The 17,100-nt window shown below is 46.4% G+C and overlaps 1 protein-coding gene across 15 annotated transcripts in view; it reads right to left on the bottom strand.

Moving 5' to 3' along the window:
* Positions 1-17,100, bottom strand: part of MACF1 (microtubule actin crosslinking factor 1) — a 184,512-nt gene that overhangs the window by 55,395 nt on the left and 112,017 nt on the right. For all 15 annotated transcript variants that reach the window (XM_066573920.1, XM_066573971.1, XM_066573929.1 and 12 more), the window contains one exon: positions 15,545-17,016. In XM_066573920.1, coding sequence (XP_066430017.1) covers positions 15,545-17,016 — 1,472 coding nt within the window. The remainder of the gene's footprint in view (positions 1-15,544; positions 17,017-17,100) is intronic.

Here is a 17,100-nt window from a genome sequence, read left to right as displayed (position 1 = left end):
CAAGCTCTGGCCGACCTGCAGCACATCGCTGCGGCCGCTCACACACAGTAAGGCTGTCCTTCCTTCCCCAGCTGGCTGCAGCGGTGACTGAGCAGCACTGAACAATCACAGTTTACACGAACTAGGATGCGAAAACTAAGGCTAGTCGTTCAGTGTAAACGCAGCCACAGATCAAACAGTAAGGCCGCCTGCACACGGACGGGTTGGATCCCGCAGCGGAATCTGACCCTGTGCCCGGTTGGTGACCCCCGCGTACCTGTCTGCAGTTTTTTAATTTGCGCTGCGGATGTACCGGCTGGCGCACATATGTAGTACTGATTATGCCGCGCCGTCACTAGACGATGACGCGTATCCCGTGACCCTTTTGCAATGATTGCGGAAGGGCAGCGGGTCAGACAGCTCCTGTTGACTTCAATGGTAGCCGTCCGCACGGAATCTGCCTGAAAATAGAGCTGCTGTGATTTTTCTCCCGCGAGCAAAAAATAAATAAATAAAATTGCAATTGATTTCCACTCGTGGGCATTCCATAGCATGCTATGGGCGGTATTTGCTGCAGAGTCCGGAGGCGGACGCCCGCTCTGGACTCCGTTTTTCGTACATTTTCTGCAGGCATAACAATCATCGTTGGCTCGGTCACAGCGGGTCATACGCAGCCCATTCAAGTGATACACGGAGAAATAGAGCATGCTGCAATCTAACACCAACACGCAGGTGTGAATGGAAGAATGAGAGTCAATTGACTCACTGCCTCCATTCACCGCGTGTTATGCACGGAAAATACATGTGCGTAATACGCGGTGACAATATGCCCGTGCGAATGAGCCCTAAGCCAGCTGCACGAGCCAACTGTGACATCGTCCATATGAGAAAGAGGTAGGTCAAAGCAGACCCAGAGCGAACAGGGCCAACCATGATATTTTGCTTACACAAAGTGAATGAATTATCATTCAATCATTAGCTGGACCAACTCTGAATGACTATCGGTCCAATTCCAACAATCTAGCCCTTCTTTTTAACCAATCGTGTGGTGTAAACTCTGCTTGCCCCCCTCACAGTATTTCAGGCTCTACAGTCACACATATATAGACAGCAGCCATACTGCGTCTCTACGGCTACATCCAGATGCAAATGTGTGGTGGAGCTCAGCCTCAGATTTGTATGTGGATTTAGTCCCAGTCAATGGGGTAAATCCACATGGGGAAACCACGTCTGACACGTTATTACTTTTCTGTGACGCAGATTTCAAACTGCGCGGATTATCATAGCATTCAACTGAATGCCAAAATGGGGTGGATTCTGACATTTTGGTATGAGATCTGTGCAGAAATGACACAGTGTGAACAGGGCCTTGGGGCAAGGCCACACACGTCTGATTTGCTGTGGGTTTTCCGCAGCGGCGCCATCCGAACCAAAAGTTGCACATTTTGTTGCACATTTGCAGTGGATATCAACCCCTTCATTAAAAAGGGGTGAAATCCAAATCCACATCGAAAGTGCCTATTAACCCTTTCCAATCCACTGTCTGACCCATGAAGACATTCTGATGGAAGGCTGTACAGCTTCCGATGTCGAAGACATCCAGCAGGGTATTCTTACTGTATATTACTGGCCGCTCTGTTGTTGGGGGCCTCTCCAGCATGTCCAATACTGCAGTACTGGCTCTAGCCAGCAGGTGGCACCATTGTATAATAGCAGAAAGAGAAAACCCCCTAGGAAACCCTGAATCCAAAATTGGATTGCAAAGGGTTAACACCAGTGACACCCTTCTGCAAATATGAAATCAATTCTATTGAATAGATTCATTCATACCAGCGATTCTTCCCTCACAGTATCACTGTGAAGGAAAAAAAATAAATCAAAGCGTGTTCTATCTTTGGGCATTCACGGAGAATGCCTCACCCAGTATGTTCAAATGGGACCTTAAAAGTAATCACAGGGCACTGGGCATGCTGTGCGATGTGATGCTTGAAATCAATGGGAAGCACCATCCTTGGACTCACGTGAGAATCGCAATTTCACAGAAGTAATGCGAAGCGCTTTTGAATTAAAGTGAGTTTCCTGTAACTTTCAATGCCTAAAATAAAATTATTATATATATAAAAATGGGGACTTGGAACCTTGAAGGGGTTGTGTGGTTTCAAGTTAACTACTGCAATCAGAGGCCGCAGTGTCACCATCCATAACTCTTGGCATCATGGCACCCAGGATGGCAGCGCTGATCCCAGTGGGTTCAAAAGGTGAAACTGCAGCCTCTGATTTGCCACAGTGATCACCTGATGACCAGTGGCTATGCATGGTGGTGAACGGAGTACTGGGTGCTGGTTAGCTGTGCCCTTCGGACTTGAAACTTGTAACCCACACAGCCCCTTTAAAAGGTATGTTCACATGGCAGAGAATTCCCACCCAAGTCTGAATGGAGATCTGTGTCACCATCTTCACAACACGGTTTTGATATCTGCATTGCAGAAAAAAAGGCAGTGACAAGTCACTTCTTAACATGGATCCGTGTTGGAGATTTGGCACACAGATTTTGCCCATTCACCACAGCCAAATCCACATGTAGATCTGCGGAAGTAATAGACGGCTTAGCTGCAGATATTTACCTTGGTTTTAGAGGCAGAATCTGCACAGAAACGTCTGCGCTGGAATCGCCATGTGAACATACACTAAAGGGTTATTCCATCTGATAAAGTTGCAGCATATCGCTAGGATGTGCCATCACTGTGACTGGTTGGGGTTCAACTTCTGGGGCCTTCACCAATCTGGAGAATGAAGGCGCTGCAGAGCTGATTTCACGTGGCACCCACTTCATTGTTCTTCCCTGTGCAAATAACTGCAGTACATAGAGCCTCATTCAAGTTAAAGGGACTGTGCTGAATCTCCAGAAGTGCCACTGTAAATGGAGAACTCTGAAGGGGATGCAGACAGAGCTAAATCAGTTCTTTCAGCAATATGCCTCTATCAGCTGTGAGTATTCTTTCTTGGGACAAGAAGATCATTTGATATTTCCCATTGCGCTGCTTCATAGTGATGGGTCATCACTTTAATCAGATGGGATTAACTCTAAAGGCCCATTTACACAACAATTATCTCTCAAAATTCACTCAAAAACCATCTTTTGAGCGATAATTGCTGTGTCTAAACTCCTGCCCAAAACGGTCACTCAAACTGCATTTTGAGCGATCATCTTTCAGTGTAAATGGGCCTTAAAACTAGTATAGGCCACAGAGCACAAACAACCTAATATTGAGGTCCAGATACAATATATTGACAAAAGTATTGGGAGACATCATAGGAGGTAATGAAATGGGCATGATGGGTGTGCATGGATACGGAGTTCTAGTTCGTCCCAAAGACGCTTGATGGGATTGAGATCCGGACTTTTGGCCGGCCAATGAAGTTTTCAAATCTTCTGTTCCTCAAACCAAGCCTCAACACTGCGTTCTGGATGACATGGCGCTCGGTCATGTTGGTAGAGGCAAAGAGGTGTACCAATATACTGCCACATTGTCCAGCATGTCTTTGTACCTATTGGCGTGGAGGGTGGACTTCACTATAACAATGGCCCTAGTCCTTTCCAGCAGCAACAACCTCACCATGACAAAACCTCCTCCAAACTTCACTGTTGGGACGATGCAGAAACCACTTTACAGGCGACCGCCACACCCCAAGTGCAGCCATTCCACTCATTTAGGCCTCATGTCCACGGGGAAAATCAGGCCCGCAGCGGATTTTTCATGTAGAATCCCGCAGCGGGTCCCTCCTGCCCTGCGGACATGAGGCCTAAAAATAAGAATAAACTCACCTGCTGCGGACGATGCGGATCTTCCTTCCTACGCGGCCGGCATATCCACCAGTCCGAAGAAAGAAGATCCGGCCGCGAAGAAGGGAAGAACCGCATCGTCCAGAGCAGGTGAGTTTAATTCTGGTACGGGTCTCCCGCGGATCCGGACGGCTTCCATAGGCCTTAATAGAAGCCTGCGGGAGCCGTCCCCGCGGGAGACCCGCACTAAAATGGAGCATGTCCATATTTTTTCCCGCACGCGGATCAACACCTGACGGGAAAAATGACATCCGCAGGTATTTAACTACCTGCGGGTGTCCAATGCATCCCTATGGGGCGCGGATCCGCGTGCGGGAAAAATGCTGCGGATTTAAAGCCCGTGGACATGAGGCCTTACAGTCCAAGAACGACGCCCCAAGCGTCACAGGACATTGGTACATCCATTAGCTCTCTTGACTGTTGGGCCCAATACTTGTACATATCCCCTTCACCTGACAGCGCAGGACTGCTGGGGGGCCAATACTTGTACCTATCCCCTTTACCTGACAGCGCAGGACTGCTGGGGGGGGGCACTACTTGTACATATCCCCATCACCTGACAGCGCAGGACTACTGGGGGCCCAATACTTGTATATATCCCCTTCACCTGACAGTGCAGGACTGCTGGGGGGGCCCAATACTTGTACATATCCCCTTCACCTGACAGCGCAGGACTGCTGGGGGGCCAATACTTGTACATATCCCCTTCACCTGACAGCACACGACTGCTGGGGGGGCAAATACTTGTACATATCCCCTTCACCTGACAGCACAGGACTGCTGGGGGGGCAAATACTTGTACATGTGCCCTTCACCTGATAGCGCAGGACTGCTGGGGGGCCAATACTTGTACATATCCCCTTCACCTGACAGCGCAGGACTGCTGGGGGGCCAATACTTGTGTCAACATGGTGTAATTCACAAGTAACAAGCAATATGGTCAAGCACAATGTCGCTTCTGCAAAAATACTGGCAAAAGGCAATTTAAAAATCCAATATCTCCATCAGCAGAACATGCATACATAATCTTCTGATTTGAATTCAAGGCAAATTGCAGGTCTGGGTAGAAAACCCTTCGTATATATATATATATTCAGTAATACAGCCATTTTTTAAATAACCTCCTCCAAACGGGCTCCTCACCAGGCAGAACATGGTCAAGCTTAGGGTTTACCACCTGCGCCCAAAATCCATGTCAGTATGCAAAATATGGCTCCATTTACCTCCTGTCTTCTGATGTATAACTACAAGTAGCAGCAAACAACCCAATTCTGTGACTATTCTAGAGACTTCTGCATCTTGCGCCGCTCACCAGTAACACTAATATGAGTTACAGATGGCGTTACTGAGAAATGGATGCTGGAAAGATATTGGGCAACAACAATATCATAAGGAAACAATTCTGGGCAGAGAAGTAACAGTTGTGCGGTCCCTATAACTGTTCACACAGTGCTAGCTGTCGGTGAATGTCCCACTGATTCATCATATGTCAGTACATGCTTATCTTCTCCCTGAATTCCGGGGATAACTGAACTGAACCATGCAAGGAGTTCTGTGTCTACACAGTGCCAGTCATCCCCTGCAGCACATGGCAGGTTATATACGGCCTCAGTTCAGTGGGACCCAGACTGACAGCTGCGAGGAGCAGGGTGTGTCAGGAATCCGCACTAGGACACAGAGGCATGAACACACCCAAAGCAGCAGCAAGCTTCCTGTACACATCCACACAAGCTCTACATACCCCCAACCATATGCAGCAGTCTGGACAGCTGCGGACACAGGGATCAACTGATCAGTTTGGGCTTTAGGTGCCAGGCTGATATTTTAGTAACAATTTTCATAGGCATCAATAGGAAAAACCCCAAATGCATTGATGACCTGGCCACTGGCGCTTGTCCGCCGATTTGGGCTCAATTTTTTTATATTGATTTACCTTCAATTTTATAGCAACCGCAAAACCCAGCATGAGTGGGGCTCCCATATATTTAGTTTGCAATAAAAACATGTGAGCTTACTGTATTCTAGTAGCAAAACTATCAAAAACATACTTGGGGCAACTGGCAACCTAAAATACTAATCCATATTAGCTGATTATAGCCCGAGGTTGGCTAAACCCAACAACTCATCCAGTGTGTATTGGCCAGGGTCCCCGTAAACACAATGTTATTAGGAACCCGGTCCAGAGCAGCTAGCATGCTCAGTTTTACAGATGGCTGGCATGGGGCCGGGCTACATAGGCAACAAATCTCAACTAGAATACTGGGTCAGTAGAAGGGCAATTTTTGATCCATGTAAAAAGCACCATTTTCACTGCAAAGGTTTGTGCATTTTTGCTGCGTATGCTTGTTTCTTTACGTCCATTTTACGTCCATTTTGCATCCATGTTCACTGCATTTTTCACGCACGCAAAATATGCAAGGAGGCTTAATTCAGGTAACTTTATCACTCTCCTGGCAACATGTGTAAAAAAAAAAAACAACCTGAAAATGCATGCAACATCCATATAAACTGCCTTTTTTAGGCTCCCTTAGGCTTTCATGGGCATTTTCGGTCTGTGAATACTGATCAAAATTGAAGTTCGGCTGTTTTTTTTTTTTATGCATGTAAAAACGCCCTTCTCAATACACCAATTGTATTTAAAGGGTACTTGTTCTATCCGTATTCAAGTTCATTAAAAATACAGACTGAATATATAACTAAGAAAATATGACTAAGTGAATGGCCCTTATAAAACAATTTTCCCTCTCCTAAAGGCCATCTGCAGACGGGCGGAAATTCCGCGGTGGGATTTCCTGTACAATTTCTGCCCGTGCAAGCTGCCATAGGATTGCGTTAGAAAACGCAATCCTATGCAGACGGCCGCGATTTGTCCGCGCAAAAACAAATCACGGCATGCTGTATTTCTGTTCAGGTCTCGCAGAGCCCCGCACAGAAATGTCACTCCTGGGCCGCCGGCTCCGCTCTGCGCATGCGCCGGCTGGGCAGGTGAGTGCCGCGCTGGTCTCTGCAGGAACTCGGGTCGGGTCTCGCAGCAGGATTCAACCCGGCCGTCTGCAGGTGGCCATAGTGAGATGCTTTAGGCCTCCTGCACACAGGCGGATTCGCATTGTGAAGTCCAGAACGGGATTCCGCCTCCGGATTCTGCAACAAATCCAGCCCATTTTATGAGAAAACGCGATTTCTGGGCCATGAGCTGAAAATTGATTGCGATTTTCCACTTGTGGGGAAGAAATCGCAGCATGTTGCGATTTTGTGCAGGCTATGCATGGCCAGCTTCCACTGAAGTCAATGGAAGCTGTTGGTCCCGCAGCCATTCTGAAAACATCCTTGCAGAATGGGCCGCAGGAGCCGGGATATTGCCATAGCGACAGCACGGCATCCTCTCAACTGCGCATTCGCTACAGAGTAGAAGACTGTCAGAGCGATAAGCTGGGGTCACCGGGTTGAACTCCGCTGTGGGAATTCCGCATGCTGGGTCCGAACCGCCTGTGTGCAGGTGGCTTCAGGAAGTGGTAGGAAAAGTGGGATTGACAAAACGAAGACATTTTTTTTCAGAGGTTCCAACCATGGTGAAAATACTGTGATGAAATACATCAATACTAGAAATACAAAACAGCAATACTCAGGGATGACTTAACTTTTTGCAATCCAATTTTGGATTCAGGGTTTCCGAGGGGGCTCTCTCTTTCTGCCACTATACAATGGCGCCATCTGCTGACTAGAGTCAGTACTGCAGTATGTGACGTCGTGGAGTAATCTACAGTAAGAATACCCTGCCGGACGTCTTCCGACATCGGAGCTGTACAGCCTTCAATCAGAATGTCTTTAGACGTCAGACAGTGGATTGGAACGGCTTAAGGAAAAAACAGCAGGTGAAAAGCTGCAAACCTGTTTCAGTCACTATACCACTGCAAATATTTCCAGTTTGCATAGTAGCACATTTGTAAGTTTTGTAGAAAAGATCAGACTCCAGTCAAGTACAGAAAAGAAATATCCAACAAGAAGGAACTACATGGCGATACAACGCGATATATCACTTGTGATAACTAGTAGCGGTCTATGACTGACTGCAAAATAAGAACCTGCCCAGCGATGTTGCAAATCATCTCATTATAAGACTTCCCAGGGAAATCCACAATTGTGTTAGATCATCCAACCTAGATTTTATAACCACGTGCAGCCAGGGAGAGCCCGAGTAGAAGTCAACCCCATTCACAAAGAGAACAACCTCCCCTGTGTCTCGGAGAAACTGAAGCCGCAGCAAGACCTGATCATCCGCCTGTGTATCCAGGAGACCTGCTGGCATCCTATGAATCAGCAGCCAGTGTTTCCCTAAATAAAGAGCTTGGAGTAACACCCACACACTTGGAGATTATAGCCTGAAAGTACGGCCCACTTCTGACCTTGAGCCAAGAACGCTATCACCTCTATGGTGCATGAGATGGACAATGATGTAGCACACCTCCCAACCATTACAGATCCAGGGGGGTAGTCCTGAAGCTTGGGTGTCCTACCGAACCTCCAGATTCCAACTATACATGTGTCCTTTGAACACAGATACAGTTTTATATAATAGTGAAGCATGCTCACCATGACTACTGGCGGCTTGGCACAGGTAGGCACGATGCCATGACCTCATCATGCCTGCTGCGCTAAACTGCAGACAGCACAGACTAGAAAACATCTGCAGCGTGATCCTCCATTCGTAGTGGGACCTGTATGGGCGGCACTAAGACAGGAGGCATCTTTACCATGTGAGATGCGCAGGCATCCTTACAATGTGGAGGCCACTGGGCACTATAAAATGTAAGGGGCACTAATACAGTTTGGGGGCACTAAGGGGGTGGGTAGAAATGGACAGTATTGGAGACATGGCTTAAAGGAGATGTCCCGAGGCAGCAAGTGGGTCTATACACTTCTGTATGGCCATAATAATGCACTTTGTAATGTACATTGTGCATTAATTATGAGCCATACAGAAGTTATAAAAAGTTTTATACTTACCTGCTCCGTTGCTGGCGTCCTCGTCTCCATGGTGCCGACTAATTTTCGCCCTCCGATGGCCAAATTAGCCGCGCTTGCGCAGTCCGGGTCTTCTCCTCTTCTCTATGGGGCTCCGTGTAGCTCCGCCCCGTCACGTGCCGATTCCAGCCAATCAGGAGGCTGGAATCGGCAATGGACCGCACAGAAGCCCTGCGGTCCATGAAGACAGAGGATCCCGGCGGCCATCTTCAGCAGGTGAGTATGAAGACGCCGGACCGCCGGGATTCAGGTAAGCGCTGTGCGGGTGGTTTTTTTAACCCCTGCATCGGGGTTGTCTCGCGCCGAACGGGGGGGGGGGTTTAAAAAAAAAAAAAACCCGTTTCGGCGCGGGACATCTCCTTTAACATTAAAAAATTTGCTGCGGTCTTTGGAAGTTAGGAGGTATGAAGTAGGGTTTATAAAGAGGTTATACTAGCCTGTCTTATCTGGTATTGAACATGGAAAGATGCAACTGCTCACTAGACAGTACATGGCACATTGACCTGCCATCTGGGTACCTGTGCCTCCCAGCATGCAGTTACCCCTCTCCACACCTGGCAGACAGGAGAGTATGCCTGCAAACTGCTTCTTATTAAGACATCATAAGCGAATCCAACTATTTCTATGTGGTGAATAAAAATGCCAACCTCAGTACATTTGGATGCCACAGCACCCTCCTCAAGTGGGTATGCCTGCTGCTGCCAAGCTTCTATCCATAACCTACATTTCTAACATTAGGTAGCATCAGGAATTTCTTCCTTAAAAGTATGTTCCAGGGGTTTACTTGTCTCATCCAGGAGTAGAAACTTCTTAAAAGGAAAATATCCTGTGTGAAAGCAGGGCTTGTGTGGCTAGGTTTCTCAATATGTCGTTCTACAAAGAACCTCATTGTTCTGCCTGCTCTGGTGGAGGTGACGGTATTACATTTGGCCCAACGCTGCTCCTATCTGGCCACAGGTGTTTTTAATAAGAACAGGAAATTGCTGCTTCCTACCTATATTATTTGTGGTAGGAGCACTTACAGAGCAGCGGTCTGCCCTCCCGACACGTCCTCCGTGGAGAATTCACAATCCCGAGCATCATTGCATAGAACTGTGTGTTGTGCCGTTCCTCTTACCAGGGAGCCGGTCACCAGGATGTAGCTAAGTAAACCAACAGCAGCACTGCCATGGTGAAGTCTAAGTCTGTCGCACTGCTGTTGGTAAGAGCATGCCTGAAGAACTGTGGTCATGCCACACCGAATCTGCCAACTGCCTAGATTTCACAAAAGCCCACCACTCCTCTCGCCTCCTCTGATGTGGAGGAAACCAAATGCATCACCTAATGCTTCGCTGCAAAGCCTTGTGGTAGCCGTGAGCTCAACGAGTGGCACATGTGGAGACAAATGGTCTTATTTGTGGGCAGAACTGATGCCCTTATCTACGCATGCGCCAGTAGCCATGCTCACAGTGCAGGCACAAGGCTTGGATGACGCATTTGGTGTGATCCACGTCGGATGAGTCGAGAAGGGCAAGCTTCAGCGAAAACCAAACAGCTGGCAGAGTTGGTCTGGCATGCCCACCATACCACTCTGCTTATTTTATGCACATCACTGGAAATTTTCATTTATTCGGCAATAACAAAAGCAGTGTGGGAAATACTAAAACTTCATTAAGGCAGCACTGTTGTTGGTTTACTGCACTAAATACTGGTAGCAGGTTCCCTTTAATAAATATCTGGGTGCAGCCACTACCGTCCAATTAGTGCCGACAGAGTAGGGGCACATCCTACTGACCAAGGGTATGAATGTTGGCAGCAAGTCGTCAATTTATTCATTCATTTCCAGGCGGAACAACAGAGGAATAGTACCCTGCAAAGTGCTTCAGAACGGTTATTTTATGGGCAGTGCAAGTATTTACAAAAACATGTCAAAAATGCTGACTGGGGCTATTTCAACCCATGTCTTCCCACAAAAGCAACAATTGTGGTAGTAATTGCAGTTGCCTACAGAGCCAGTCTCTATATGTCCCCTTCTAGGTCCCCAGCTACGGAGCAGGGGTGCCACACAAGAATCGAATCCAACTTGACATGTTTTCAACTTTCAAGCAAATTCGATAAATGTAGTAGCTGCTCACTCATTTCTATGCCTCAGACTGCTGTTTGGGGATAGAAGTGAGATCTATGACATACTTAGTAGCCTGTCGGGGACACTACGACTTCCTGGCACCACAAACATGTATATCCATGGAGACTCCCCTAAACATCTACTGCTCTCTAGCCTCCCCTCTGGCACACCATGTAGAATCACATTCTCTTCCTGCTATTGTCTCCACTTCCCATGAGCTCAGACATTTCCCTTTTAATAACCAACAGCGGTCACCAAACTGTTAACCACAAGCCTACACTTTACTGGAAATGCGTCAGCCCTCCATCTAGGTTAAAGGAACTCTTGTAATTCAAGCCGACCAGTATAGCAGATTACAAGCAGAGACTTAGCAGCTCCATTAGTAATAACATTTCCAGGACCAGGTTATTATTGAAAGTTTTCCCAGGTCCCAGCTAAGCATCAGGGCTTAGGCTTTCCCAACACCAAAAATATGTCCCCTGTGCACCTATAACACAGTCAATTATATTCTGGATGCTTTAAAATAATTACCGTCTGGGCGGGGCCAAGAGATTAGTGATAATGACAACGGCTAATATGTTCAATGCGGCTCTGAAACAGTGGAGTATAATAGGAAGGACTAATAGATTTGTGCTTATTAATGTTCCCAAGCCAATGACCCCGTACTAAAACAAATTATCTCAATATTGTGGTGCTTCTATAGTGCGATCACCCCCTACAGACGTGGCATGTAGCACCTGGGCGATGTGTATACTGTATAACCAACTTTGTTAGACACACCTGCCCCTTCATAATAGGTGTTCCCTGTACGAAAATTAGTCAGGTGACCTCGGAGTGCGGCAATAAATCCAGTGAAAGTTTTCTGGAGGCCAGTTTTTATGTGAATCCACAGCAGGATGGAAAAATTGAGCGATCTGAGTGACTTGGAATGAAGCATGCTAATCGTGCTAGACTAATCAGGGCCAGTGTTTCACTGCCAATCTTGTGGGCTTTCCTGTGCAAAAGTATCAAAGAGTAGTTAAATAATGGCGTGATCGAGAAAAGTGGGCAGAGGAGGATGGCAGAAATTGTTTTGACCGCCAAGCAAACTGCAGTCAAACACTGTTGCTTCACCTAACATATCCAAATGCACAAATCATCTTTCCTCAGTACTTCAGTATTGCAGTATATTTTATTTTTAGCATTCACCTCTTAAGCCTTGCCGCCGGCAGGTCTGATTATCGTTAAATACATGACAACCTTGGTAGCCTTCACTAGGCTGCAATGGAACCATCAGCACCCTGTGATTGTATCACAGAGGGCAGATGGTGAGTCAGAGCTGACATCTTTCAAGATGTGGTCAGAACTGACAGTGCATGGTAGCTGTCAAACAGCTGCAATTAAAGCTAGCTCCAATCTGCAGCCAGCACCTGCTAGGTATGCAGCAGGCTAAGCTCACAAGCCTGCTTCATTTCCCACCCACACCTCAGTGACATACATGGGTTTTCAAAGTTTTTTTTTTTAAAATATAGTTTAGAGCCCTCCGAACTCTATAAAATCAATATACCCACCACGGCGGTCTAGTGCTGAGGCACCTGACAGGTTATATCACCAGGCCAGAAGGTCTGGTGACATCACATAAACCTGTCACGTGGGCCGCTATAGAACCCCAGGGCAGGTTTACGGGATATCACTGATGAGGTACCCGTCACGGCTGCTATTGGCTGCAGTTGTCATGTCGGTAAACAACCCATGTCACCGCTGCAGAAAGAATAAAGAAACCACCAGAGGACCGCAGCTGGTGGCAGGGGAGTAGCAGGGTGATGAGTATTTGTGTGGGGTTTTTTTTTTTGAATACTCAGCCCCCCACTTCCACCAAAGTGTCTTAACAAAAGTTAACTCAGGAAAGCCCTTTCTAAATTTCCTAAAGAATTGCTAATACTAAATGTGGCATCTAGACTAATTTTCCTATCCAGCTGCTTCTCAGTCACTGCACTGGCTACCCATCCACTACAGAACTAAATTCAAACTCATCACCCTCAACCACAAAGCGCTCCATGTCGGATCGCCACCTTACATCGCCTCCTTCTTGTCCGTACACGACTAACAGCCAACACATTGAGATTAAGTGCCCCTCTAATTCAATCCTCACATGCTCGCCTCCAGGCCCTCTCTAGAGCAGCACCAATCCTCTGGAACGCACTACCCCAAAACATCCAGATAATCCCCAACGTACATAACTTCAGACAGGCCTTAAAAACGCACCTCTTCACGGAGGCATACCAAATCTCCTGATCTAATCCCCCACAACAGGCCCCCTGCCCCACCTATGGCTCCCCACACCTTCCACTTTGCCTATTTAATACATCTTCTGCTCCTGTACCTCCTTATCACCCACCATTCTGTTTCCTAATAATTAAATACCGTATGTAATTTTTGTAATGTTTTGCGCTCCCCTGTGTCTCTTTTCCTGCACCTCCTGAACCACCCCCACCCCGTCTCTCTCCAATACGTGTATACCACATGTAATTGTCTTGTTTGTGCTCCTCCATGCTTTGAAAGTGCTGCGGAATAAGTTAGTGCTATACAAATAAAGATTATTATAATCTGATTATTTTAACATGGCCATGGTTGGAATGGTATTTAAAAGCCACAATGCAGTTTGACCAATATTGCAAAATTTAATAACAGATTCCATCTAAAAAATAAATTTACTTATCAGAAAACCATCAACTCTTTGAAATCTTGTTATTTTTAGTAAAACTCTTTAGGCATTACAGCCCACTACTGCATTGCATATATGTATGTGCAATACATTCCCTCCAGGCAAGTTCTCTATTCATTAGAGCACAGCCACCCAACTGAGCTAGTGACAACCCTGCAGGCAATCAAACACAAATGTACGGATTTGGTGGTTTTACACAGGCACTTTCTTCCTGCTACCTGGCGCCAGTCAACAGTTCTAACAGGTCAATCAGCTCTCTTTAGGCCTCCCTCACACAGGGCGTTTGCAGAAACGCAGCATTTTTCAACGCTGCGTTACTGCAGATTCCGCCCCGTTTCAGCAGCGCTGCCATACTTTATGCCAACCTTGTGGCTGCGTTTTCAGCTCGTCTGAAAACGCAGCCAAGAATGCTGAAAAGAAGAAAAAAAAAGCAATACTCACCTAGCCGCTGTAGTCCGGGTCGCGGCCGCTGGTCTCTGCCGCTGATCCGGGCTTCCTCTGCACTCCCAAGTCTATTGCCGTAGGCCAGGTTTGAGAACCCCGGCTCCGGCAATAGAGTGCTGTGATTGGTTGTCGGTGCTTGCTCGATGCCCAATCACAGCTCTTCATTGACTGTCTCAGCCAATCAGAGATTGCTGGCGCTGATTGGCTGAGACAGTCAATGAAGGGCTGTGATTGGGCATCGAGCGTGCCGATAACCAATCACAGCACAGCACTCTATTGCTGGAGGCGGGGTTCACAAACCTGGTCTCCGGCAATAGACTTGTGAATGCAGGGGAAGCCAGAATCAGCGGCTGAGACCAGCGGCCGCGACCCGGACTGCAGCGGCTAGGTGAGTATTACTTTCTTTTTTTCCTCTACCGTAGCTGGGACTGATTTCAGGGTAGGGCTTCTATTGCAAGCCCTCACCCCGAAAATCGGTGAGCAGTGCTAAAACCGCTGCCCATTCATTTCAATGGGCGACGCAGCGCTGAAACCGCCCCAAAATAGAACATAAGCTCACTTTTAGGACCCAAAAATATAAATTCATAAAAATTAACTTTTAATAAATATTGCTTAAAAACCTTATGGACACACAGATAGAACATGCATCGCTGTCAAAGCGCAGCGTTGGGAGGCGCTGCGTTTTCAGCCCTGTGTGAGCAGCCCCATTGAAATGAATGGGAGTGTTGTACAGCGTTTAGCGCTGGGCTGAAAAGGCAGCGCTAAACGCTGTATAAAACGCCCTGTGGGAGGGAGGCCTTACTGCGGTTTGCAAGCTGTAGATCACTGGTATGGTTTAACACGACAATTCATCCCCAGATGGTTTGCATTTTTTGGCAGCACATTCTCTGTTTACGTCAGGAGATATGCTGCCGAAGAACAAGCTTTTCTTTGCCAGTGTAAGCAACGGATCAGCTGTCAAATGAACGTTTGCTAGTTTGTGGACCAGTTTACACAGCCTGATGATTCAGCATAAAAGCTCATCGGCACCTATAGAATAAGGACTCTTACATATGTAACTCCAATGTGTCTACTTAATCTTCTAGTCCTAAAACATTATAAACTGTAATAGCCAAGAACACAAAAGCAGCAAATACACTGTTTCCCACCAGGCTCAGTATGGAACGGATCACACTATGGATTACTTTCACATAACTATAACTAAGCACACAGGTAGAGAAACACAGGCTCCATTCACACTACCACTGTGGCTTCTGTTTATAATGGATACCTCAATGCTTTCCCGGATCGGATGTATGATGGATACCATTTGTAACAGATGGACCACATGGACTTGCGCTAGGGTCTGCAATGGTTTCAGTCAGAATAGAGCCTTTGACTGTAGTGTGAACAGAGCTCAAAGAGTCAATACCTCAGACAGAATCTGAAAAGTAATATAAATTTGTACCTTAAAATCTTCTAATTGCTGCTTAATAGCTTCAACTTCAGTACCAACAATTTCCTGCAATGCACTGCTGCCCTCTGCGGTCAAAATCTGGTGCTTCAACTCTTTTAGCTTCATGTTGAAGACCTCAATTCTTCCCAGTGTGGCTTCCAACTGCTCCTGACGATTTTTGCCCCTTTCAGTCAATTTCATACACTGCTTATTCAATGTGCCAAGTTCTCGCATTAATGCAATAAGATCAGGTCCTCCCTCATTCTCTAACATAACTCTGCATTTCTTTTCTGAGAATTCAACATCATATTTTAAGCTCTGCAGAGTTTCCAAAAACTTCTGGATGACTTCAGTCTGTGACCTGAGACTGTCTACATCTCGCCCCACTGGGCCCATGTTATCCAGTTCATCATCTAGATCAGTCAAATTGGAGAATATGTCTCTAACATGAGCATGAAATTGACCAATTCCTTGAAGTTTCTGTTCCATATTCAAACAACACTCATTCACGTCTTGTTTTACAGTCTCAAAGTCATGTTGTACATCTTCTGCCTGACGTAGGAGATTAGAGACATCAGAGCCTTTTGGGGCGTCTTCAGTCAAACCTTGAATAAGGTTCTTTAAGTACTGGACTTGTGTGTCCAAATTCTGGAGCATTCCCTGCTGGGACTTCATGTTTTCTAAGTTCTTACTGCTACAAGCTTGAGAACCAAGTGCTGTATAGATCTCCAAGTGATGTTTTGCTCCTTCCAGCTTCTTATCAATATTTTTAAAACTATCATTAAGCTCTTTAAGCCTCAAGGACATTTCTTCAATAGACCCTGCTTTGACTTGCAGCTGTTCTGCAACACTGTCCATCCTGTGATTTAGTTGGGCTTTCTCCTCTAAAATTTCTTGGTCATCGACTTCAGCAGCTTCAATCAGTAGATCTGCTGTGCTGTTTATCATCTCCAATAGCGAACGTTTCTTGTCCATTTCATTTTGAAGAACCTTTGCTCTGAGAAGCTGGGCGTCAAGCTGCATGGGATCAAGAGTGACTTGCATTTCCTTCAGTTGGTTCTCAAAATCTTCTAAGCACGGCACAAGATCTTCAACATGCCTTTTATACTTCTGGGCTTTATGCAAACAATCCTTCAGTTTGCCAAGTCTTTCCGATGTCTTCTTTCCTAGCTCTTCCCAGTTCGATTTCAGACTTTCTAGGTGATTTTGAAGTGCAGTTTTTTCTTCTCCAGGCTGAGAGGATAGAAGCAAAGACTCACCCTCAGCAACAATCATTTCATAAGACCCACTGTTCTGGTTCAATGTTTTCTGGAATTCCTCCTGTTCCTGAAGAAGAGATTGTAACTTCTCCAGTTTGGAGGATACTGGTTGGCTCTTGGACTGCAACATCTGTTTTTCCTCCAACCAGTTTCTCAACTCATCAAACATCTGCTGGAACTGCTGAGAACTGGCAAGAGCTGTCTGCAGTCGATTTACACGATCCGCTGCAAAATACAATACCAAATTAATACATTAATATGAAAAAATGGGAAATGTAGAATGATTAGACTAGATGATTGGTAAAAAAA

Source organism: Eleutherodactylus coqui, chromosome 1, assembly GCF_035609145.1.
Source record: "Eleutherodactylus coqui strain aEleCoq1 chromosome 1, aEleCoq1.hap1, whole genome shotgun sequence".
Taxonomy (NCBI): domain Eukaryota; kingdom Metazoa; phylum Chordata; class Amphibia; order Anura; family Eleutherodactylidae; genus Eleutherodactylus; species Eleutherodactylus coqui.
This window is presented reverse-complemented; position numbering and strand designations above follow the sequence as displayed.